At 44.4% G+C, this 24,549-nt stretch overlaps 1 protein-coding gene across 2 annotated transcripts in view; it reads right to left on the bottom strand.

The window, feature by feature from the left end:
* Window positions 1-826: 826 nt before the first annotated feature.
* The window catches only part of LOC110507564 (numb-like protein), a 62,004-nt gene continuing 38,281 nt past the window's right edge, over window positions 827-24,549 (bottom strand). For both annotated transcript variants that reach the window (XM_021587630.3, XM_036964704.2), the window contains exons 2-9: window positions 20,554-20,704; window positions 15,445-15,519; window positions 11,550-11,624; window positions 8,243-8,383; window positions 7,629-7,836; window positions 6,680-6,943; window positions 4,708-4,887; window positions 827-4,156 (exon numbers count right to left, since the gene is read on the bottom strand). In XM_021587630.3, the coding sequence (XP_021443305.1) occupies window positions 3,249-4,156; window positions 4,708-4,887; window positions 6,680-6,943; window positions 7,629-7,836; window positions 8,243-8,383; window positions 11,550-11,624; window positions 15,445-15,519; window positions 20,554-20,679 (1,977 nt within the window). In that variant the 5' untranslated portion in view covers window positions 20,680-20,704 and the 3' untranslated portion in view covers window positions 827-3,248. The remainder of the gene's footprint in view (window positions 4,157-4,707; window positions 4,888-6,679; window positions 6,944-7,628; window positions 7,837-8,242; window positions 8,384-11,549; window positions 11,625-15,444; window positions 15,520-20,553; window positions 20,705-24,549) is intronic.

Below are 24,549 nucleotides of genomic sequence, written 5' to 3' on the forward strand. Positions count from 1 at the left end.
AGTGAGAAGTCTTAGATGACAGCTTCTCCTCAGGCCAGACAGACACCACTAGGATTTGGCCTACGTGAGCACATTAGTCTGCTTTTTTATTTCCAACAACATTCTTTCCCTATGGCAGTTTCATTTATATATGTACTGAGCTTTTTCTGCCTACTCTGGCAGTGTTGGGATGTTTATAAATTACCCTTTCACTGCTGTGTCCATGGCAACCCATTTCCCTTGCACTGTTCTGTAGTAGTGGGGCCTGTCCTCATTCTAACTCTGTCTTTGTTGTGTTTCCTGTTGTCCCGATTCTTCCTCAGCGCTGCAGTAAGCAGTAGCGGAAAGACAATGACGAGAGAGTTACTACTAAAATGACTCAAGTGTTCTGTGGCTGTCCTCTTTTTCATGGCCCTTGGGGAAGAAAAGGGGCCTTGTCTGGTCGCATTAGAGGCCTGAGCTTTTGTCAAGACACCAGAGAAAGTACTGTGAACAGCGGTAGAGTTGGCAAGCGTAGTCAATGCCTACAATGAGAGAGAATTCTTCAACGCTTCACACCATGACTTTCAGGGCATACAGTAGGTTTGAGATATAAAATACAGCTATGGAGAAAATTCACTGAATTGAATGACTGGTGCTGTTCAACTATTGACCATCTTTAAAAGTAGACTATATACATGAGGCTTTTTTATGCCAATGGTACACGCATCCCCGTTGGCACAGGGTGCAGATACATTTGATCTACTAGTACTGGTGAAGATAAGGATAAGACAGGTACATGACCTCCATTGGGAGAAAGGGAGGGCGAGAATGATACAGAATGCAAACATGCAGACACCAACACAAGTTTAATATTATATTATTTATTTATCTTTGTACAATGTAATTACAATACAAATATGTAGGTTTAAATACAAAATTCTGTAAATAAAGAATAAAAATAAACTCCACTAGTTTGTTATCACTACACTGTGGTTTACAATCAAGTTTAAGAGGTAATTTAGTTCTTATTTTGAACATAATTAACCTACAGTTTAATTTAAAGGGCGTGCAAACAAGGGTAATTTAACTAAATAAAAACAGCAATTTCATGAATGACTATGTCTTTTCTCTTAAAAGACGGGGAGAGAATTCATTTAGAAAATCTATTTGTCTAAACGAGCAAAAGCATGGCTCCTCACTACTGCTTTATATCTTTGGGAAAGCAAATGGATGTCAGTCAGTATTGTGCCACGTGAAAATGGCAAAGCCTGATTGGCCGAGTCCTAAGGAGTTAATGACCAGGAGAGCGGGATGGATGGAGCCTGTTTGTCGAGTTGTGATGTCGATTCAATAACACTGGTCCCCTGGGTTCCACTCCGTCTCACTCCCCATACACTCCTGTTGTTTGGGGCAGGATCGTACATAAAGCATTATAATGGCAAATAGCACAAAGCATCCCATCGAAGCACATGCGTTTGCCCCGTCTTGACTTGCCATTGGAAGTCCTGCCAAATGGGCTAAAATTCCGATATGGGATTGTAGCTATAGTATACTGCACATTTACTGTCTTTGTGTGTTTCAACTAAAGTCACGGAAGGAAATGCTTGCCTCTTTTGAGAATGTGATCAAACAGTAAAGTCTTGTGTCTATGGAGCTCTAAATGCATGGTGAGTATCATTCTAACAGAAGTACCTTTGTTTGGGAGTAGTGAAAGGAGATTAAAGAAATGAAACAACCAGTCTGTTTAACGTAACATTTTTCTTCTTTCGTCTTTTCTCAGTTCATCACAGTCCTTCAATAGTCCACTTCCTCGTCTCATTCTCGTAAGTATGCCCTCCATCTCTCCGTCTACCTTTCACCTTCCCCTTTTCTTTCCCTCTTCCCCGACTATCCGTATCACTTTCATGTCTTTGTTTTCCCTCTACAAAGATGGATGCCTTCCTCAGTCTGTTTAAAGTGGTAAATGACTCATCACTTCCTCTAGGCATCTTTACTCAGCCTGGTAGAGCACACAGCAGGTGCCATAACGTCTTCCTGTCACAATGGCCTCAGGACAAGAGCCTGGATCCAGAAGCCTCTGCAAACTGACTGTAGTCCCACTATGTCAGAAGTGCAGCTTGACCCAGCCTACTGGGCACACTGGTTGAATCAACGTTGTATCCACGTCATTTCAATTAAATGAAGTTGAACCATCGTTGAATTGACGGCTGTGCCCAGTGGGAGGCACTACTTTTGACCAAGGCCCTATGTAGAAATAGGGTGCTATTTCAAACCCAGTCCCAGCGACAAAACAACATCATAAGTTCCTCTCAAATAAAGCTATCCCGACCTCGCCATCTTTATCTTACGAAGTGCTCAAGCTCTTCCCTCCCGCCTCTCTTGAACATCAGGCTCAACATTCCCAAATAGACCCTTGTAGTGTTGACTGAATAAACTCGTACTGGGGGTGACTACTACTCTGTTTCAGAATATAACGAGAGTCAACCAACCACGTTGGAATCTGGACCATTTGAACCCTTTCCAGAATGTTCTAGGGTTCTAGTGTGTCTGTCGTGCAGGTGGAGTGGCACTGGGACAGAGGTGTGTTAGGTCACCATGGTGATTTAGCTAACAGTGACTCATTTGGGTTGAATAGCAAATTAATACGTGGATTGGTAAGAAATAGAGGGTGAAAAAAGCATGCTATTTACACTCATTTCCAGCCTCTGGTTTCATGACTCACTCCCTCTCTTTGCTCCCTCCGCTGCCAGTTACAGTTGCTAGTTATTTCCCTCCTCTTTCCAGTTCCACACGAAATAAATACAGGGAGAAACAACCTTTGAACACTGATGAAGAAAAATAAAATGATGTAAAACTAAAACGGTTAAAATCTAAGTAAAAATAATAAATAAAACAATTTTGGCCGTCAAACTGTCACTCTTATTGGTCGACGCCTCCTTTGGGGTCTCTACCGTCGAGTCGTGTCATTGGCTAGTCAACCAGGGCCTTTGCTGTGCTTGGGTAACATCAGCGTAATTTCTCTGTGTCTCATCTCAGTGTTCTGTGATGTGTCCATATTCTCTGGCTCCTCCATAGATCCCCACGCAGAACATGATTGCTAGAAATCCCATGGAATGTATCGCGAGGAGCTCCATACACAGTCATCATGTGTTCAGACCCAATTTACATCCCTAGGGTCTCAACAAAGGAGGAGAAAATTAAGAGGGGGGTAGCGAAAGCATTTAGGGCAGGGGGCTGGGGGCTGAGTGGAGTGGTTCAGTCTGGTTGGGGGTCTGCATCATCATAGTCTATGCAGTGGCCTGACCTGGGTTAATACCGAGTTTAAGCTCGATCTCAAAGGTCTTTTGCAAGTCATTGGAGAAAGGGTTGGGCGCCGCCTTGGGTTGCGATTTGGTCTCCAGCGCAGCCCACTTTGCCTCGAAGCGATCAACCTCCTGGGCATTGGCTGGTGGCGGGTTGGCCAGCTGTGCGCTCTCCGGTGGCCAGCTGCTGCTACTGCCACCGTTGCTGCTAGTGCCGTTCTGCGTGATGGTGGCGAGGGAGGAGGTGGGAATGTTGTGGGGGAGGCCGTTGACGGTGGGATGAGCTCCAAAAGGTGGCATAGGGAACCCGCCCGGCTGGCCGGAGAAAGAGTGGCGATGCCCGCCACTGAGCGTGCCCATTTTAGGCCCTGAGCCCATGCCCATGGAAGGCCCGCCGGTAGAGCCGCCTGCCGTGCAGAAAACATTAGCCACCATCTGGGAAGGCGTGATGCCCACCACAGGCACACTGGCGTTGGAGTACGCCATGCTGTTGGCCAGGGCGGGCATGTAGGCCTGCATGGGTACAAACGCTGGCTGCATGGGTGGCTGGGTATACATGCCCACGGGCGCGGGAGTGGCATCAAACGCCAAGGGAAAGGACTGCATGGAAGTGGGCAGGGAGCCAGGTACCCCTGGCATGGTTGCCCCTGGCATGGATGCCCCCATTAAGGGCACACATGACATAGGTGTGCTTGACATGGGTGGCCCTGGAATGGCAGGGGTGGGCTGGATAGGTGGTGGGGGCAGGTTGGGGGTCTGTTGCTGGGCTTTGACGGCCTGGGCCACCTCCTCCAGCCAGCGCTCAGCCTCGGAGGGCGTCCTCCTGTGCCCACTGTGGACCACCGGTGGAGGGGACTGGACCGGGGGCTCTGCCTGCACCCAGGAGGACGTGGCTGTGGAAGAGAAGCAGAGCACCACACGTCAATCACATGCTACATCAACCCCGCTGCTGGATCTCTCTACAGCTTTACCATGACAAGCACAGAAGACACACACACTCCCTATTCGGCAGCCTTTTCTGATTAGGGCCGGGATTCAATGCAAGGCGTGCCATATATACAACAAACCTTTAAAGGGTTGAGCCGACATGCACAACATTTGCCATGAATGTGACCTCCACAAACATTGGGTAAAAGGCCTTTAAAAATCTCCATTGACGGCTGTATAGTGACCTGCACTGTAGCACATCACAGACTGAATCCCGGCCTAGAGATAACTGACACTTCGCAGGCAATTCAGCCTTACAAGCATTAGAAACAATAGAGCATTAGAAACATTACAAATACAAACACAATACAAACGCATTACAAACACAATACAAATACATTACAAACGCAATGCAAATACATTACAAACGCAATACAAAGTTGGAGTTGAGCTGTACACTACATGTTAAGCCAGACTAGAGCTCATAGAGAGAATGATAAGGTAATCAATGAGTTACCTTGCAGGGGGGCAGGGGGAGGGGGGATGGCTGGGGGCACAGTGCAGGCTGGCAGGCCGTTGGGGGTGGGGTTGGAGAAGAGTTCCTCAGAGGGCCTGGTGAAAGAATGGTTGATCTGGCTGCACAGAGCGTTGATGCTGCTGTCTGCCTCGCCACACACGGACAGATCCATCTCTGGGACTACAGAGGGGGAGAAGGGTTGAGGATTGGCTTTCCTTTGGATGATTTGATGGCAAGATTAAAGTCTTGGGCCAAAAATACACTTATATAATGATATAAGATTAAAGTACATGACACTGGATGTTAACATTTCTAAGCCTTTTATTGAAAAGTAATCTGTTCCCATGGTCCTATGAGGTCTTCATCATCTTTTGTACTTCAAAGTCAGAAAATAAAAGTTCCTCTGTAACACACCCGACCAGTCTGTTATTCATGCATGAGATTTTCTATAGCCTAAATCCTTAGTGTAGAAAACAGAGAAAACCTCTCAACCTATAGCAAGTAGATAAAAATAGCTCAAAATGTGTGTAATTCCCCTATCAGTGACCTGTCCCTGACAGAGAGAGAGCAAAGCCTGTGGAGAGCAGAGAGAGCCGTGGGGCCAATCAGAACCAGAGGGGTCACTGGTGGATGTAATCCCTATGGAGCTGCTGCTGCATCGTCTCTCTGTTGGGTCCTATTAATTAGGGCACACCGTAGCAAAACCTTTTGCAACGAAAACGAAAATGGGCATTTCTTATTGGACAAGTTTAAGTAGTCACACCCTGTTTCAGTCTGTTTTCTTCTGTTTGGTGCCTAATGAATATGACCTTGCTTAGAAGAACGACTCCCGGTGCAGATGTAGAGTGTCTTTCTGTCTGGAGAGCCCTGCTGCTTTGTTCATGACTGCCTTGTAATGTCTCTTTCTGAACATTTCATTTGCCCATAGGGTTCAGAGAGGACGGGAGCAGCTGTGGGGTTTCTCTGTGTAGTAGTGTAGTGTTAGTGTGCATGCATGTGTGCATCCGTGTGTGTGTGTGTGTGAATGTGTACTACAATCTCTGGGTCTATGGCTGTGAGAGGGGCTGGCTGGGGGCTGTCTCTGTGGACATGACATCTTTAAGGGGATGTGGAGGGACTGGTCTAGTGGAGACTGCTCATAGACACATTGTTCACAGAGAGAGCTGTGGAATTAGCTGTTACTGTGTGTGTGTGGGTGTGTGTACATGTGTCCTGTGCTTGCGTGTGTTCATTCTCGTGTGGCTTCTATTGCTAGCTAAGTGCGTGTGTGGGTGTCTTCTATGCATGCGTGGGATTCAAATAGGTACAGATCCTATACGAAAGAGAGAGTCTCTGTACACTATGCCACTGCTACTGCTGCATACATGAATGTAAATAGATGTCAGGCACAATTGTGCTGCAACCTTCAGAAATGTGTGTTTATTAATTATTAAAAGCCACGGCCTGCCACCATCAGCTTCATAATAACTATAATCAACAGAACTGAGTGGTTTAATCTACCTTACTACTGCAGGAACAAAGCCGTGCTGGGAATCCTAATTATCATACTTATAACCATTACATGGACTCAGCAATCAGCCACAGCAATTAACAACATCCTTAATAACACACTAATGATCAACTCCACTGCTATTATGACCCCAATCAATCTCTGGCTTCACTTGTTCCTGGTCAAATACTACTTTGGTGTAATAATAAATACGTTGTCATAAGGGTCCAGAGTTTTTTCTGACCCATGATCTGACCAGGAAAAAGCCCTGAATTGGCCTTGGTCATATCATGAAGGTAGGAAAACTCCAGGCTCTGGTTGACATTAGCCTTGATTTCCAGGCTTCCTCCGAGTGATGAACACAACATGGAAGGATGGCATTGCAGGACTATGTTGTCCTATACTGGTGAGGCTAACCACTCTTTGTCCTTGGTCATAGAATGCAGAGACTTAGCTAAGCTAACATAAACAGGTGAGGCTAACCTGGGTTCTTGCTTTGGAAGTCGGCGGTCTTGCGCTGCAGGTTGGAAGGCAGGTCGTTGAGGCGCAGCGAGAGCTGCCTCTTGAACGGCGAGTTCTTCCCGCTGAGGGCCGGGAAGCCCCGGAAGGAGCCCTGACGCACCAGTTGCTCAATGGGCGCGTGGCGCCGCGGGATGGCATGCTCCACCCCCTGCCCCACAGGCGAGGCCGAGCCCTCAGGGGGTGAGGAGGTGCCAGGGGGGATGGCTGGGATGGTACACGGGGGCTCTGGAGACAGACAGAGTACAATGGTCAATGTTGGACTACAATGACCAGGGTAAATGTTGGTCTATAATGACCAGGGTTAATCTTGGACTACAATGACCGGGGTAAATGTTGGACTATAATGACCAGGGTTAATCTTGGACTACAATGACCAGGGTAAATGTTGGACTACAATGACCCGGGTTAATCTTGGACTACAATGACCAGGGTAAATGTTGGACTACAATGACCAGGGTTAATGTTGGACTACAGTGACCCGGGTTAATGTTGGACTATAATGACCCGGGTTAATCTTGGACTACAATGACCAGGGTAAATGTTGGACTACAATGACCAGGGTTAATGTTGGACTACAATGACCAGGGTTAATGTTGGACTATAATGACCCGGGTTAATGTTGGACTACAATGACCAGGGTAAATGTTGGACTACAACCAGTAACCACTACAGCCAATAACACTGATAAGGGTTACTACTAGCCAACATACAGTAGATGTGTTGTTACACTTCAGAGTGATTGAGGAGAACAACAATCATCGACAGTGAGTGAACCCTCCTGTTCCTGTTAGCTCTATAACACAGGCCACATTTGACTTTCCAGGAACTTTCCAGTGATACATTAGAATGTGAGAGACAGGTGTGACTGTCTGTGTGTTTGTGCTGCTCTCCGTCTCCTGATGAGTCATACCTTTCTTCTTGTCCTGCAGCTGCTTCGTGATGTCATCGCGCTCGCCCCCCTGCTGGCTGGACGACGTCATGCGGAACGAGCCCTCGCGCACGAAGGAGGTGCGGCTGGCGTCGAACGAGGCTGTGACGCCGCACTCTTTCTCGCGCCGCTGCTTCCTCTCCAGACAGGCGGCGAAGGCACAGCCCACGGCGTGGCTCATACGCTCTCCCTGGTGACCGCAACACACCCGGTCAACACCCCTCCTCAACACCCCTGTGTGTGTATGTGGGCGCATGCATGTTTGCATGTGTGTAAAACTCTATTATATGTGAATGGCCACTAATACTGAAACATACACATTGACAAATCTGAATATAGCCTAAAGCCAGTCAATTTCCATACTGGAAAATGCTTTATCAAACCAAAGCCATGTCTTTGAGCAATGACTATAAAAGTGGTTATCACCCTGTAGGAAATATGTCTCAGAGTGCCAGGAGGTCACAGTGGATAGGGCTAAAAGAAGCAATTGAGATGGAGATAACCCTAGAGTAATCCTAATCTTAATCCCTGGGTGAGCGATATGGGGATTGGACTAGTCGCTGGGCCTGGGCCCACTCACACACACACACCCTCACCGAGTCCTTCAGGGCCATGAAGCAGTGGCAGATCCAGCGGCGTGTGGTGCCGTCACGGCAGATGTAGGAGAAAGCCTTGTCATAATTGCGGTCGGGCGCGCAGAAGGACACCTTCTCAATGGTCTGGTCTACGATGAGGTCCTAAAGACAAAGACATTACATTGTAGAGAAGGCTGATTTTGCCACGTCATAAATGAAACGTATCACACATAACATGTTAGCCTATAGAGAATGCATATGATTAAAACACACATACTAAAATATCAAATGTCATTATTTGGTGAGGAAAGATAATCTGCCGAAAATCAACCTTTGTTACTCTCAAGCACTAGATCTTGTTCACAGCTCTACAAATCATGAGGTAAAACATGATGCAAAACATGATGTAAACATGATGTAAAACATGATGTAAACATGATGTAAACATGATGTAAAACACGATGTAAACATGATCTAAAACATGATGTAAAACACGATGTAAACATGATGTAAAACATGATGTAAAACATGATGTAAACATGATCTAAAACATTATGTAAAACACGATGTAAACATGATCTAAAACAGGATGTAAAACATGATGTAAGACATGTAAAATATGATGTAAACATGATGTAAAATATGATGTAAGACATGATGTAAAACATGATGCAAACATGATGTAACATGATGTAAAATATGATGTTAGACATGACGTAAAATATGATGTAAGACATTATGTAAACATGATGTAAGACATTATGTAAAATATGATGTAAAACATTATGCAAACATGATGTAAGACATGATGTAAAATATGATGTAAAACATTATGCAAACATGATGTAAGACATGACGTAAAATATGATGTAAAACATTATGCAAATATGATGTTAGACATGACGTAAAATATGATGTAAGACATGACGTAAAATATGATGTAAGACATGACGTAAAATATGATGTAAGACATTATGTCAATTATGATGTAAGATATGATATAAAACATGATGTAAAACATGATGCAAACATGATGTAAACATGATGTAAAATATGATGTAAGACATGACGTAAAATATGATGTAAGACATTATGTAAATTATGATGTAAGATATGATATAAAACATGATGTAAAACATGATGCAAACATGATGTAAACATGATGTAAAATATGATGTAAGACATGACGTAAAATATGATGTAAGACATTATGTAAAACATGATGTAAAACATGATGTAAGACATGATATAAAATATGATGTAAGACATGACGTAAAATATGATGTAAGACATTATGTAAAATATGATGTAAAACATGATGTAAACATGATGTAAGACATTGTTTTTCTCTTGTTCCAGAATCTGTATCAGGCTCATTCAGGAGTTTCGGCTGGTGACCATAGGGAACTATCAGGTGAGGAAGGCCCCCCCCCCCCCCCCCCCATGCCACTAGTGGCCCCTGGGCTCCCGACACCCTTTGAGTCAGAGTGGAAGGAGTGGGAAACAAGAGATGAAAGGTAAACGGGGCTCACACTCATCTAGGGACTTCCTTCCACTCTTCATCTGGGAATAGGAAGAGAGGGATGAATGAAGCGGGCAAGCAATAAATAACAGTCTATTCATTCAGAGCCAATTAGTAGATGAAGAAAGGCTGGTGGTGGAAGTGAACGTCTGGTTATGTGTGTGTGCGAGCGCTGGAGTGGGTTTCCTCTGGGTGGGTGGAGGTGAGGGGGATAGCACTGTGGGATCACTCATAGGCATGTCACTGAAAAACTGAAAGGGGGCACAGTGCTGAGTCATGTCACATGGGTCAGATACAGAGGCGGAGGGAGAGGGGGCTTTCTTTCTCTGTGGCGGTGGTGTTCTTTAACGCTGACTTTAAGTGGACCGGGAGAGGGAGGGAGGGGAGGGTCTTTAGGAGACTGTGCTGACTCAGTGAGGTAGGGGGTTACAATAAAGAGGGGAGGTAGAGGGATGCTGAGGGGGGATGGGGGGTCCATTTGTCTACTGCCACACAGGAAACAAAAAAGACTGCTTAATGGGACTGTTTCTCCCCCCTTTTTTTTCTCTGGCCTGACAAGAAACGTGGGTAATTGCACTCGCAATAGGGGCCCCTGGAGGCCAGACAGTCCTGTACTGAGGTGTGCATGTGTGTTTCTTTGTGTGTGTGTCAAATCAAATGTTATGTGTGTGTGTGTGCTGTGTCTCCCTCCCCAAAGCCCCCTTTGACATCCAAGTATATAAAAGCATCGGACTGGTGAAAACGTTGGCTGGAGGAAGTTCCTTGCCCCAATCCATTCCTTTTAAATCCATGAGGGAGAGTGCACAAGAGAGAACGGAGAGAAGGAGGAAGAACAGAACTGGAATTTACAGTCAGGCTCTGTCTGAGGCCAAAGTACGAATTTGATGTCAAATTCAAGTCATGCTGTCAATATATTTACATTTTAAATGTCAAGTGTGAAAACTCAGCAGTCCGGCCTAAAGTAAGTCTAATCTGGCCAGCGAGGATAAACACAGTCATCGGGACAGGCACGAGGTATGGTCCTTGTGCTCTGAGTGTGAAGAGTGACATCATCAATCTCAGCCCAGACTGAGAATGGCAGGTGACCTGGGAAAGTGCTGGGGTAGAGAGAGACCTGCAGTGTGGGTAACGAGAGGGGGGAGAGTAGCAGCCGAAAGGGTGGTGAAGGTGAAGGGTAGAGGGGGGAGAGTAAAAGACGAACGGGGAGTAGGGGGAGGGTAGAGGGGGAGAGGAAAAGACGAACAGGGGAGTAGGGGGAGGGTAGAGGGGGAGAGTAAAAGACGAACGGGGGAGTAGGGGGAGGGTAGAGGGGGAGTGCCAGCTTCTCTCCTGCTGAGCAGTTTTCTTTCTTTGTCTTTCCAACACACTTTACCTACTACAGATGTAGGATCTTAATTTGAGGCAGTTTGCTACGGCATAAAAATGATCCTGCAGCAACCAGAAATGGGAATTATTATGTGGATTATTGTTATGGAAATGTTTGTAGGAGTTGAAAGATTTCCATGTGGACATTACAAACTTCAGAAGCCTTTTTAAACTTCAAATGCACTACACATTTCAAATGTCCAGCATTGCAGGAAAGTTATCCTGCATCAGAGTGATCAAATTATGATCCTACATCTGTACACTTGCTCTGTCATACGAACTCTGGACTTACTGAGATAGAGACCACCAGCAGGGGTATCTATGGTCCCAGGCTGCTGTTTCATGTTTAGTCACTGTTGACATCTGGAAGCAGACTTTGTATGTTTGTATGTATGATTAGCACACACTTTTATGCAAACAGCCCTGCAGGCACACTCTTACCTTGGTTTTGTCATCCACCACTCTGAGACCGTCTGCTGAAACCCACAGCACTGCTTTCACTGTCTTCTTGCCACTCTGTGGAGAGAGACCAAGATAGGGAGAGAGAGAGAAAGTGAGAGAGGGAAAGAGAGATAGGGAAAGAGATAGGGAGAGAGAGAGAGTGAGAGAAAAGAGAGGAAAAAATAGGTTTTCTGCAGTATTATAAATGTAAGAGTTATAAACTTCCTCAATAATTGGATTTATACCAAAACATCGCACAGCTGATCATATTTCCACCCTACACCCCCTGATAGATAAACATCTCCACCACAATAAGACAAAAATGTATGCTTGCTTTATTGACTTCCAAAAAGCATTTGATTCTATTTTGGCATACAGGACTGTTCTAAAAGTTAATGAAAGTGGTGTAGGGGGTAACATATAACATAATTCAATTGCTATACGAGTATTATCAAAATGAGCAAGAAAAAAATACAATTCTTTAACCAGGTACGAGGCCTTCAACAGGGTTGCAATGTCAGCCCCGCGTTCCTCAATATTTACATCAAAGAATTGGCCAATATTATAGAAAAATCCTCAGCCTCTGGTCTAAATCTCCACAATTCAGAGGTTAAATGCCTGGTATTCGCAGATGACCTGTGGCTGCTGTCACCCACAGCACATGACCTACAGCAGAGCCTGGACCTGCTAGAGCAGTACTGCCAAACCTGGGCCCTAATTATTTTCCAGAGAAGATCCAGATCTCAGGGAATAAGACCAAAGTTTTCAATTGGTAGAAAATACAGAGTACTGCACACACTACAATTACTTAGGTTTAAAAATAAGCTCAACTGGACACCTAAATGAGACAGTAAATGAACTGAGAGAGAAAGTACACAGGGCATTCTACGCCATTAAAAAAAAAACCTATTGAAATACCAATTCACATTTGTCTAAAACAAATTGAATGTCTCATTGCACTTAATGGCAGCGAGGTGTGGGGTCCACTTGCAAAACAAGATTTCACCCAATGGAACAAACACTGCATGCATAGTTCTTTAAGATTCTCTTACATGTCCAGAGGAAAACTACAAACAACGCATGCAGGGCAGAATTAGGCCAATATCCACTGAATAATAAAAACTAAAAAATAGCAATTACGTTTTGGAAACATCTAAAATACAGTGACCCCCTCACATATTATTACCAGACTCTGCAATGCCAAGAGTCCTGGGGCTGAGTTCACAAACCTGTTCTACTAACACACTGACGCCTCAGGACCAGAACATCCAATCAATCAGAATAAATCAAATTACAACACAGTCTAAACAAGACTACATGACCTATTGGGAAACACAAGCACAAAGCAAAATGCTGTGCTATCTGACCCTAAATCAATAGTACACCATGACAAACTATTTGGCCATGGTTACTGATCAAAACCATAGAAAAACCTTGACAAAGTACAGGCTTAGTAAGCGCGGCCTTGCCATTGAGGAGGGTAGACACAGGAAAACCTGGCTCCCCATAGAGGAAAGGCTGTGCAACCACTGCACCCCAGCAGAACTCGAGACAGAGCGGCATTTCCTGACAAAATGTACAAAATAAAGTGTAAAACAATTACAGTGTCATTTAACCAAATGTGAAACCCTTATTTAAGGTTTCAATGACCTCTCTGATGAGGACAGGCTACCAGTCCGGTTGGGCGAGGACACAGAGAACTGTGGGTGAACAGCGCACTACACTGCTGCTTGCCATAAGATGAGGCACAGTGTCTGACAGACCAACCAACCTGCACATGTCCTCTATGCCATTGTTATTGTTATTGTTGTTACTGATTGTCCGGTTAACAATCTTAATTATTATTATTTTGATTGTGTTAATATAAAAAATTAATGAATCACTTCATTTCCAAAGTACGCTTTGGCAATATGTACATTGTTACATCATAACAATAAAGTAATTCAAATTTAATTGTATTGGGAGGGAGGGATTGAGGGAGGGGGAGAGCGAGAGAGAGCGAGAGCGAGGGAGAGAGAGAGCACCACTCTCATCCAACACACTCACACCACAGGGCCATTCTATCACTCTGGCCTGGCATCATCAATTGTGAATTTATCTGACTGATGCTGCAGGACCGGTGCAGTCAGATCACCAGAGGCCTAAAACATATGGCTGTATAGTGGATCTAAGGGTTTTCATTGTCCTCAAGTGGCAATAGTGGAATGCATGTCCCAGTTGTTCTGTTTCTCTGTAGGAGGCAGTAGATAAAGAGAAATAGAGGCGGGTATCCTACTGAGGGAAGCCAGCTGGCTGTCTCACTTCACAAGCCTCTCTATCTATTCAGCAGGGGGCACCAGAACAAGGCCAGGCTAAAAATACCATCAAAATATGAGGGTAGCTGGGAGAGCAGTATTCCTGCTGAGGGGCTGAGATTTGTGTGTGTGTGTGTGTGTGTGCGTGCGTGCGTGTGTGCGTGCGTGTTTGCGTGCGTGCGAGAGAAGGAGAAAGAGCGAGATGAGGGAGACTGAGAGCGCTGCAGGAAATGACTTTGAAAAGCGTGGCAAACCGATGAAGCGTCAGTATTTTGCATAATCCCAAAGAGAAAGCGCGAGGGGAGAGTGGGAGAGGGGAAGGAAGAGTTGAGGCAGTGAGAGAGCTGAACTAGAGGAGAGGTGGAGGAGCACGATGTGAAGCATAGAGGAGCGTGTGAAAAACAAGGTAAAGCGATGGAGAGGTAGTGGGAGAGGAAGAGGAGGAGAGCCTCCGAGAGAAGCTACGAGTTGCTCCCTGACTACCAGCCAGAATCACAGCCAATCACTATACTGCAGATTGGAGAGAGAAAGAGAAATAGCAGGAGAGAGAGGGAACTGAGTGTGTTTATAGGCAAAAGAAAAGTGACAAAGGAGATGACAGGGGTGCAGCAGACTTGCTGATGAAGGCTAAAGGATAGAAGAGATACACACACGCTAGAGTGCACACACACACACACACACACACAACTACCCTGCTGAGCAGTGGACAAAGCCCATGAAAGACGATGAGAAAAAAAGGGTCAGGCTGGGAAAACAAACAAAACAGTGAAACACCGGAGCCATCCAGGCTTCTCCATGGGTCTAGGCCTGCTCTCCCAACTCCTTCCCCACAGACAGAGCCCCGAGGTCGGGAGAGCCTGGGAGCTGACAGGGGGGTGTCCCCTACTTCCTGACCCCACTCTGACTGCATGCCACCCTATCCCCAAGACCCTGTCTAGTATACCAGGCTTCTCAGCAGCACTGGCCCGGGCAGTAGCACATGCTATGGTCGCTTTCTCGCTGTTTGCAGCTTGTGCTTGTGTGACCCGGCCTGTTCTGTGTCACACTGTTCGCACGGCCTGGGCGACTCTGCCTTCCCAGAGGGCCGAGTGGCGGGCGGCTGTTCTAAAGCTGTGGTACGGGGATGGTCAGGTCTGAGTAGCTGAGCTCATTACTGAGACTAAGGAGGGCTCAGCCCCACCAGGAGAAGGAGCAAGGGGCTTAGATTAGGAATTAAATGCAGATGCTTGGGGTAAGATTGGGCTGAGCTTAAAGACAAAATAGAGGTAGGTAGAGGGCAGAAGAGGAGAGGAGATATGGATCTGGGGATAAGATGTAAGAGGTGAGTAAGGAGAAAAAAGGGAATTGGAAGGAAAAAATCTAAACGGGTGAAAAAAGCTGAAAAAATCTCAAGAGGGAGCAGGAGACTGCAGTGGTATCGGTGCGTGTGTGCGTGTTGAACTACTGCATACGTGCACGGTGCAGGATATCTTATAATGAGTTGATAACTCCACCAGGATAAGAATACCTGCCTATACAACAAAACATGGCTGCCTACGTAAACAGAAATACAACAATACAACAGAGGGACCTGAAGGGGTTTAGAGTGGAGGGATACTTACAATTTTGAGCTTTTTGACAGCCTCCTCACACACATGCATCCCTCTGGATTCCTCCACCTCCACTAGACCCAGGTACTACAGAGAGAGAGAGAGGGATAGAAACAACAACAGAAAGAGAGAGAAAATGTTAAAACCGAGAGGGAGACGCAAAGGCTATTATGAAGATTCATACAAACTGCGTGAACACACAAATATGCCCAAGTAACCTATGCAATCTATTTAATACCCTCTGCATTCACATTATCACAAAATAGTGTAAGTCCTTCCATTCCAAAGTGAGCTACCAGACCGTGTTAGTTGCCAATAATGAGGATGAATGAGGGAGGATAAGAGACCTTTTACGGGATTAGATTTCCTGTCCCACAGAGTTCCCTGTGGCGCATCGGAGGCCCTTGGAGAGACAATTAGGTTGCCAGAGCTTTTTTTTGTAAAATACAAACCCATTCCTCTGAGCCAAGCCAGCAGAGTGAAAAACATACAGAAAAGCTGTCTCAAATACAGTTTGAAAGTGAGTCTTTATTTAGCCCATTTAGAGTTGTGTGGCTGAGTGAAAGTGGACAGAGAAAATGAGAGAGAGAGAGAGAGAGAGAGAGAGAGAGAGAGAGAGAGAGAGAGAGAGAGAGAGAGAGAGAGAGAGAGAGAGAGAGAGAGAGACAGGCAATGTTCTCTCAAAATTGTTTCATCACTGAGCAAATTTCAGTTCTGCTGAGCTCAAATTTGAACATTGTGCAACTTTGTGCAACTTCCGGCGTGCTTTTGCTGTGAACACTGAGGCTCTACCCACTTTAAGTTAGTTTTAACAGTGGTCAAGTAAGCTTCTGTGGCTCTCATAATGTAGGCCTAACAATGGAGAAAACGCATACAATAACATTTTAACATGGAAATAGCTGTTCTACATTCAGCCTACAGTAGCAGCCAATGAGTGGTGTTCAATGTAGGCCTACATTACATAAAGCTTTTGAAAAAAACATGCAGGGCTTGACATGAACCTGTTTATCAACGTGTCCTTCAGACAAGGAGGTGACTGAACATGTTGTTGTGTTGTTTGATGCAAGAAACCACTTTACAAAATAAAACCAGCATTACTCCCATACCATTATTACCGAGAATTAGACAAATGATGCTACCCTCTGCCTATTGCCTACTTAGGCTTGAATAAGCTTTCTCAAAATACAACACTGCCATTTTAGACCCAAAAAAAGCTGTCTAGAAATACACACGTTTTGTGTTCTTGTAGGAAGCAATCACTCCCCCATTGCTGACTACAAAGGATCTATAACTGGGGTAATAACTCACTAACTAGCAAAGGATATGAACAAATGTACACATGTAGCTCTCACTTTGATCTCAAAACAAGCGCATCTACCCACAACCGCTGATGCTGTAAACACAGTCCAGTTCAAAGTGAATGGCACAAATCCATATATGGCAATGGTCTATTTGCATATACAGTAGGCTACTGCAGCTTTGATTGGATATGGCGCACCGGTCTGTGTAGAGTACGGGCTGAGTAGTGGTGTCATTGCAATAGAATCCTACTCTGATGTGTTCTGACTACAACAAAATATCTTATATAGTTAATTTTGCATACTAAGTATTGCATAGTTTGTTTTGTTTCGGTATGTTGCATTGAAAGTGGCTAATATTTTGTTGATTCGATCACAATTCCCACAGTAAAGGGAACCGTTGATAGTGTTAACTGACGGGGAAAACTCTAGAAAGCTGAGTGAAGTTCAATCTTGTGCTTCTCTGCGCAGGCTGATATTTATTCTGTGCAGCAGTCCAGGGGTGCTGCGTACCCACGCGCAGTTTAGAGGGAACATTGGCGAGAGGGAGATAGAGAGAGAAATAAAGGGAGCGAGAAAGAGAGAGAGAGAGAAACAGAGAGAGACACCTTGTGTAGACTTTGGCCTGCCTACAAACACTGCTGCTATGTGCTCCAAACAACTGCTGCTATGCTCTTGAGGCAAGATGGCACCGACAGACATGGTCGCCTTGTTCTATAAACATTTCGCTACCGTACGCGACCAATAAACTTGAATTTGTATAGACCTTTTTAACAGCTTTTTGAAGAGGTCCCAAAGAACTTCCGATGCGTTTGTAAACAACCGCTGTTCCATCACGGCTGTAAACAGCTAGCTAGCTAAGCTAGTGTACTTAGTATACTTCAGGGGTAGACCGCGAGCTAACAGAAGCTCGCCAAGCAATTATGAAAGTACCTGCATTTTTTTCATTTGTTCCATTACAAACTGTCATAAACATAAAGCTCCCGGCTACTATCCAATCAAAGCCACATTCACATTTCCCCACCCTAATATCTGCCAATGAATTTCCAGCAATATTTACCAACTGTCTGTTTTGTGTGCGTGTTTGTTTATCACTCCATGTAGCCAGTTAGCGATGCTAATGATAACCATCTTGTGGGTAGACAGACAGACTCCCCAATAACCTTCTCAATTAAATGGTAACTGCAAAGTAGGCTTACCTGACAGAATTACAGTACCAGTCAAATGTTTGGACACCTACTCATTCAAGGGTTTTTCTTTATTTTTACTTTTTTCTACATTGTAGAATAATAGTGAAGACATCAAAACTATGAAATAACACATATGGAATCATGTAGTAACCAAAAAAGTGTTAAACAAATCAAAATATATTTTATATTTAAGATTCTTCAAAGTAGCCACCCTCTGCTTTGATGACAGCTTTGCACACTCTTGGCATTCTCTCAACCAGCTTCACCTGGATGAGAGAGTACAGAATGAAGATAGGCTAAAACTGCTTTTCCAATAGAACTCCCTGATCACACTAGTAGGTGATGTCATGGCGACAATGGCTAGCTAAGCTCTTGCATAGAAACAGGTCATCGGGTCAAACGGTCGTCTCACGCCGAACTGCGCATGTGCAGGCTGTGAAACGGAAGGCACTCATTTGATATAAAGTGGTTTATTGACCAAAATGAAAACGTGTCAGTTTGTCAATCACGAGGTTGGAGTAATAACATGTTCAACTACTTAAGACATTGTCTCGAATGTAGGTTGTGCCTTTAGATGTTGAGAAAATTAACAAATAAGGAAGCACTTCTCTCATTTACTTCTCAAACTCCAAACCTTGGCCTGGTCTGTTTGATCTATTTCGCAAGCTTTCCTGTAAGTCTTACGAAGTTGCGCCTTTGGGTTTAGAAACTCTGTGCCAACACATTCCTCTCTTGCTAGATGCACAATTAAAAAGGAATTACACTCAAAAATCTTTGTTTACCTAAAAAAAATGTAATCTGATGTGATTTAAGCATTGATTTAAGCATGGACTCAGAAGATCAATTTTCGTTGTTTCTCTATGAATAATTGTACTTTTGAGAGTAAAAAAGTTTAAAAAAATTCTACACCAGGAAAAATAAACCAGCAAAAACAGAATTCAGGAAAATAGAAAATATCATTTTGATAATGTATATTAATGACTATTTTACCAGCTATAATGACATCTATTGTACACTAAGGACAGAGGGATGAGTTGCAGGGTAGAGTAGAAGAGAAGAATGTGCCTATTTAAATGCTATAAAAAATAGTAGCTTGCAATATTTTTTTAAAGTATCTCTCATGCTAGACAAAAGTTGGAGACCCCTGGTCTAGTGGTTTTCTCAAGGTTACAATTAGCATTTTGACCATAGTATTTGCATGTGGGATGGCCCTGGCAACCAGTGTTTCATCTAGTTTTTTAAATTAATGTTTATAGATTTCCCAAAGAAGCATCGCAGCGGGCTGCATTTCCTGCATGGATAGTAATGCTAGCAGCAGGAGGTGGTGGCACTGGGATTATGTGCAGCACACAGGCAAGATGTTTATCAAGTTAACCATCTATTCCAGGTAACGTCAGATAGCTAGCTAGCTTGCTACATATAAATAGGAGAGACAGACATCCAATATATATATATTTTTTTATGACACAAACGTTAGCTTGATCTGCTAAAAACAACAACATTAGCTACCTAGCTAGTAGCTAAGCTCGTTAGCTAATGAACAGATTTCCAGTCCCAAAGAGAGAACTATGACAATACAAAAACACAATTCCAACGAAATATCAAATGTTATACGACTTGAGAATAATGAAACAAGTCCTAGTCTAATTTCTATGTATCCTAACCTCAGATTCAGAGACCTGTGAAATCTGCTCAACCCTGTCTATGGATGAAGGTCCCAAAGAAAGTCACAGGTCCTGGAGAAACTGAAGGGTATATCTCCAATGGGCTTCGGAAAGTATTCGCACCCCTTGAGTTTTTCCACATTTTGTTACGTTACAACCTCATTCTAAAATGGATTAAATCGTTTTCCCCCCCTCATCAATCTACACACAATACCCCATAAAGACAAAGCAAAAACAGGTTTTTAGATTTTTTTTGCCAGACCCTTTACTCAGTACTTTGTTGAAGCACCTTTGGCAGTGATTACAAAATCAAGTCTTCTTGGATATGACGATACAAGCTTGGCAGAGTTGGGGAGTTTCTCCTATGCTTCTCTGCAGATCCACTCAAGGACATTCAGAGGCTTGTCCCGAAGCCACTCCTGAGTTGACTTGGCTGTGTGCTTAAGGCCGTTGTCCTGTAGGAAGGTGAACCTTCACCCCAGTCTGAGGACCTGAGCACTATGGATGAGGTTTTCATCAAGGATCTCTCTGTACTTTGCTCCGTTCATCTTTGCCTCAATCCTAAGTAGTCTCCCAGTCCCTGCCACTGAAAAACATCCCCACAGCATGATATTGCCACCACCATGCTTCACCATAGGAATGGTGGCAGGTTTCCTCCAGGCATGACGTATGGCATTCAGACCAAAGGGTTCAACTTGGTTTCATCAGACCAGAGAATATTGTTTCTCGTGGTCTGGATAAGAGTTAGGATAAGAGTAAAAGTCAGAACTAAGTTAGATCTAAGGCTAGAGTTAGGCAAGTTTTGTAAGACGAAATATAACTTCCTTCCCTGTTGTCCCAGATAGTATGCCAATTGAATCTTATACCTCAATATTTTGAACCAAAAGATTAAGAGTGATAAGAGTTAGGTTGAGGTTTAGTTAAGAGTCAGCTTAAGATCAGGTCCCAGGACAGGGGTCTCAGTCTTACCCTGACAGGGAAGTTGCATTTGCCCTTGCGCACGGCCTCCTCGTCTGCCTGCCACTGGTGGGGTCTACTGGCCTCCGGCACGTAGGTGGGCTTCTTCCTGCGCAGGCTCTGACGCAGCTTATTCATCTCCGGGGTCTGGGGCTCCCTGTTGCTATGGAGACAAAGACATACAAGGGGGCGAGGTCAGTATGTGTTAAGGGTGCACTCTTGACAGCGAAGGGGCGGGAGGGTGTTATCATAGAGGTGAAACGACAATGACAAGAAATGGCACCTCTGCTCTGAAAGCGAGAGAGACAACTATGGTGGCCCAGAGGGGCAAACTCCATTTTAAAGAAATCAAGTGTAGACAACACTGTAACATGTGGAACATTTTAAGTTCCTTGGTGTACACATCATAGACAAACTGAAATGGTCCACCCACACAGTGTGGTGAAGAAGGCGCAACAGCGCCTCTTCAACCTCAGGAGGCTGAAGAAATTTGGCTTATCACCCAAAACATTGGCAAATGTTTACAGATGCACAATCGAGAGCATCCTGTCGGGCTGTATTACAACTGCACCGCCCTCAACCGCAAGGCTCTCCGTAGGGTGTTGCAGTCTTTACAACGCATCACCGGGGGCAAACTACCTGCCCTCCATGACAGCTACAGAACCCGATGTCACAGGAAGGCCAAAAAGATCATCAAGGACAACAACCACCCGAGCCACTGCCTGTTCATGCTGCTATCATCCAGAAGGTCGAGGTCAGTACAGGTGCATCAAAACTAGGACAGAGAGACTGAAAAACAGCTTCTATCTCAAGGCCATCAGACTGCTAAACAGCAATCACTAATTCAGAGGCTGCTGCCTACATTGAGACCCAATCACTGGCCACTTTAATAAATGGATCACTAGTCACTTTAAACAATGGCACTTAATAATGTTTACATATCTTACATTACTCATATCACTTGTTTATACTGTATTTTATACCATCTACTGCACCTTGCCTATGTCGCTCGGCCATCGCTCATCCATATACTTATATGTACATATTCTCATTCCCCCATTAGATTTGTGTGTATTAGGTAGTTGTTTGGGAATTGTTAGATTACTTGTTAGATATTACTGCACTGTCGGAACTAGAAGCACAAGCATTTCACTACACTCATTTCGCTGCTAACTATGTGTATGTGACCAATAGAATTTGATTTGATGATTTGAAATGAATGACAGTAGTGTTTTACACACCCACCACAACCTAGTAATTGAATCCATATTATCATCATTAAATATCTATACAGAGCTCTCTCGATTAGATGTGTTTAATCACATTTCCATCAATGTTTAGAGTCAAAAGGCTTACAGGTAGATTAGTTCACAAACCCCAGACGGTCCTTTCATCCTGTGGGCTTTGAACATTGGAATTATTGCCGGATGTGTAAAAAACACAAACACAAACACAAACACACACACACACACACACACACACACACACACACACACACACACACACACACACAAAATTAGGTCATTCAGCCAGAATACCTGTTTTGCATTGGTAATTTCAACGTCTTCATAATGAAACATGACACCATCAAAACAAGTCTTGTTTAAAAATGCTAATGAGTCATTTTTTGTGGGAGTCAGTTTCTCACTCTGCGAGTATGAACACTGAACTAGAAAAAAAGAACCATCTCAGAATATCGCACGGCCTGTTTAAAGCGGAACAGACAAATGATCTTACCATCTTGGGCATCTCAGATCTTGGGCATCTCAGCGATCACGCCCCAAGCTTCGGCATTCCTTTCTCCTGGCTTTCACTAAGTATTTGTCTAGTTGGTGTGTTGAAGTGTTCCCAAAAGTTTGATCAGAAAGTATAATCAGCTGATCTAGATCTGTCAGCCCTGTAGAACTGTTCTCCTCCCTTAAAACACACAGGCCAAGGTTTATTTACTGACTCAAACACACTGCTATTAGATACGTCTGGGACACACACATACACACAGCTCTGTCACCTTACGGGATGGGTAGCAGGTGTGAGGCATGGCACGGCTTAAGTGAAAGTGTGTGTAAAATTGGGTGTGTGTACAGGCACATTGGGATCTGTTTACGGGGTACACGGGTGTCTTTACTCATGGCTGGCATGGCTGGCATGTGGCTTCTGCCAAGAGTGGCATATCCCTCAGAGGCCGGGAGGGGTGTTTCTGGGCAGCATGCCGGCAGCATGGCACCTGGCCGGCACCCCCTCTGGAGCAGGTGCAGGGGGGCGGCTGGCGTCAGATGGCCCCCCAGGGAAGGAGCAGTGGAGTGGGCTTAGCACCCTGCCACAGGCCCCGGGACATGGGGGACCAGTCCTGCACAGGGAGGGTCCAGGGCTGGGGGAGGCAGGGCAGGGAGGGGCCAAGGCTCTGAGTGTTGTGCTCCAGTTTCAGGGCTGATCTAATCGACTTGCTATGAGGTCATGTGACCTAACGGCTGAGCTCCTGCCAAGGAGGCCGCAGAGGGACAGAGGGGAGGGAAACGAGAAGTATGGAGAGAGAGAGAAATAGATAGAGGGAGAGACGGTAACAGAGAAGGAGGGGAATGAGAGAGTGGGAGGGAATGTGTCAGAAAAGGAGAGGAAAAGAGAAGTGGAATAAAAGATGAAGACGGGGCAGAGGGAGGGAGGGAGGAGACTTTGAAATCTCAATCTGATCTGATTGAGGTCACAGTGTTGGTGCTTGCTTCTCTCTGCCAGGGTATCAACCCCCTGCACCCAGCGCCCTGCCACTCACCCCAGTCAGTACAGACGCGGCATTCAGAGAGCGGCACACTGGCACTGACAACACTTCATCCACTTTTACACCCCAACATCCTAGACCACTGTAGCTTTACAAAACATGCATCTCCACGGCTGAGTACAGACAGTACGACACACAGACACTGACACAGACACAGACATGCACTTAGGCCCAAGTCTCATCCAACGCCTTCCTGCAATGAGAACCAGCTGGAGTTCACAGTTCAACACAACAACAAAAAGTAAAAAAGAGGGAGAAAGGAGAGCGTATCCCAGTCTACAAATCACTCACATAAATAAGACACACATGCATATTAATTGCACACAAAATACACACACACACACACACACATATTTGTTTTACTATCTTAGTGGGGACCAAACAATTGATTCCCATTCAAAATCCTATTTTCCCTAACCCATAAACCTTAACCTAACCCCAAACCCTTAACCTAACTTCTAACCCTAGCCCCTAAGTCTAAAATAACCTTTTTCATTGTGGGACCCGGCGAAATGTCCCCTGAATTTTCCTTTTGAGGATAAACACACACACTCACACACACACACACACACACACACACACACACACACACACACACACACACACACACACACACACACACACACACACACACACACACACACACACACACACACACACACACACACAGTATGGGTCTATGCCAAGTTTCAACTACGAACAAAAAGTTGCACCTCGCCCAATATTTTCATTTGAAAACAAAATTCAAATTCAAATTCAAGCTGCTTTATTGGCATGAAAAACATTGTGTCAATATTGCCAAAGCAACAATGTATACAATATACATTGTAACAAAATTATAAATTATAGCAAATAATAATATAAAATGGTAGTAAATAATAATACAAAAATAAATACAATAAAATGGTAACAGTCAATAGTAGAAATGTAATAAATATAAAATAAAATTATGGAAAATGAAACTATAACTAACTTATAACTAAATAACGGTCATCTTCTTCTTTATATCAGTACTACAACTACAATCATCATTACTACGACTACTACTACCATCACTAAACTGTTATCACTACCATTACCACCCATATTTGGGATGATAAACATTAATAATTATAGTAATCACAATAATAGTAATAATAAGTAAGTTACTGTTTACTATGCAGATGTTATTATTCAGTGTCCCTCAGGCTATGGCAGGAAAATACATATTTGGCTGCAAGAGGAGCCATTGCTCC

This window comes from Oncorhynchus mykiss, chromosome 27 (assembly GCF_057628025.1).
Source record: "Oncorhynchus mykiss isolate SJ-2025 chromosome 27, ASM5762802v1, whole genome shotgun sequence".
Taxonomy (NCBI): domain Eukaryota; kingdom Metazoa; phylum Chordata; class Actinopteri; order Salmoniformes; family Salmonidae; genus Oncorhynchus; species Oncorhynchus mykiss.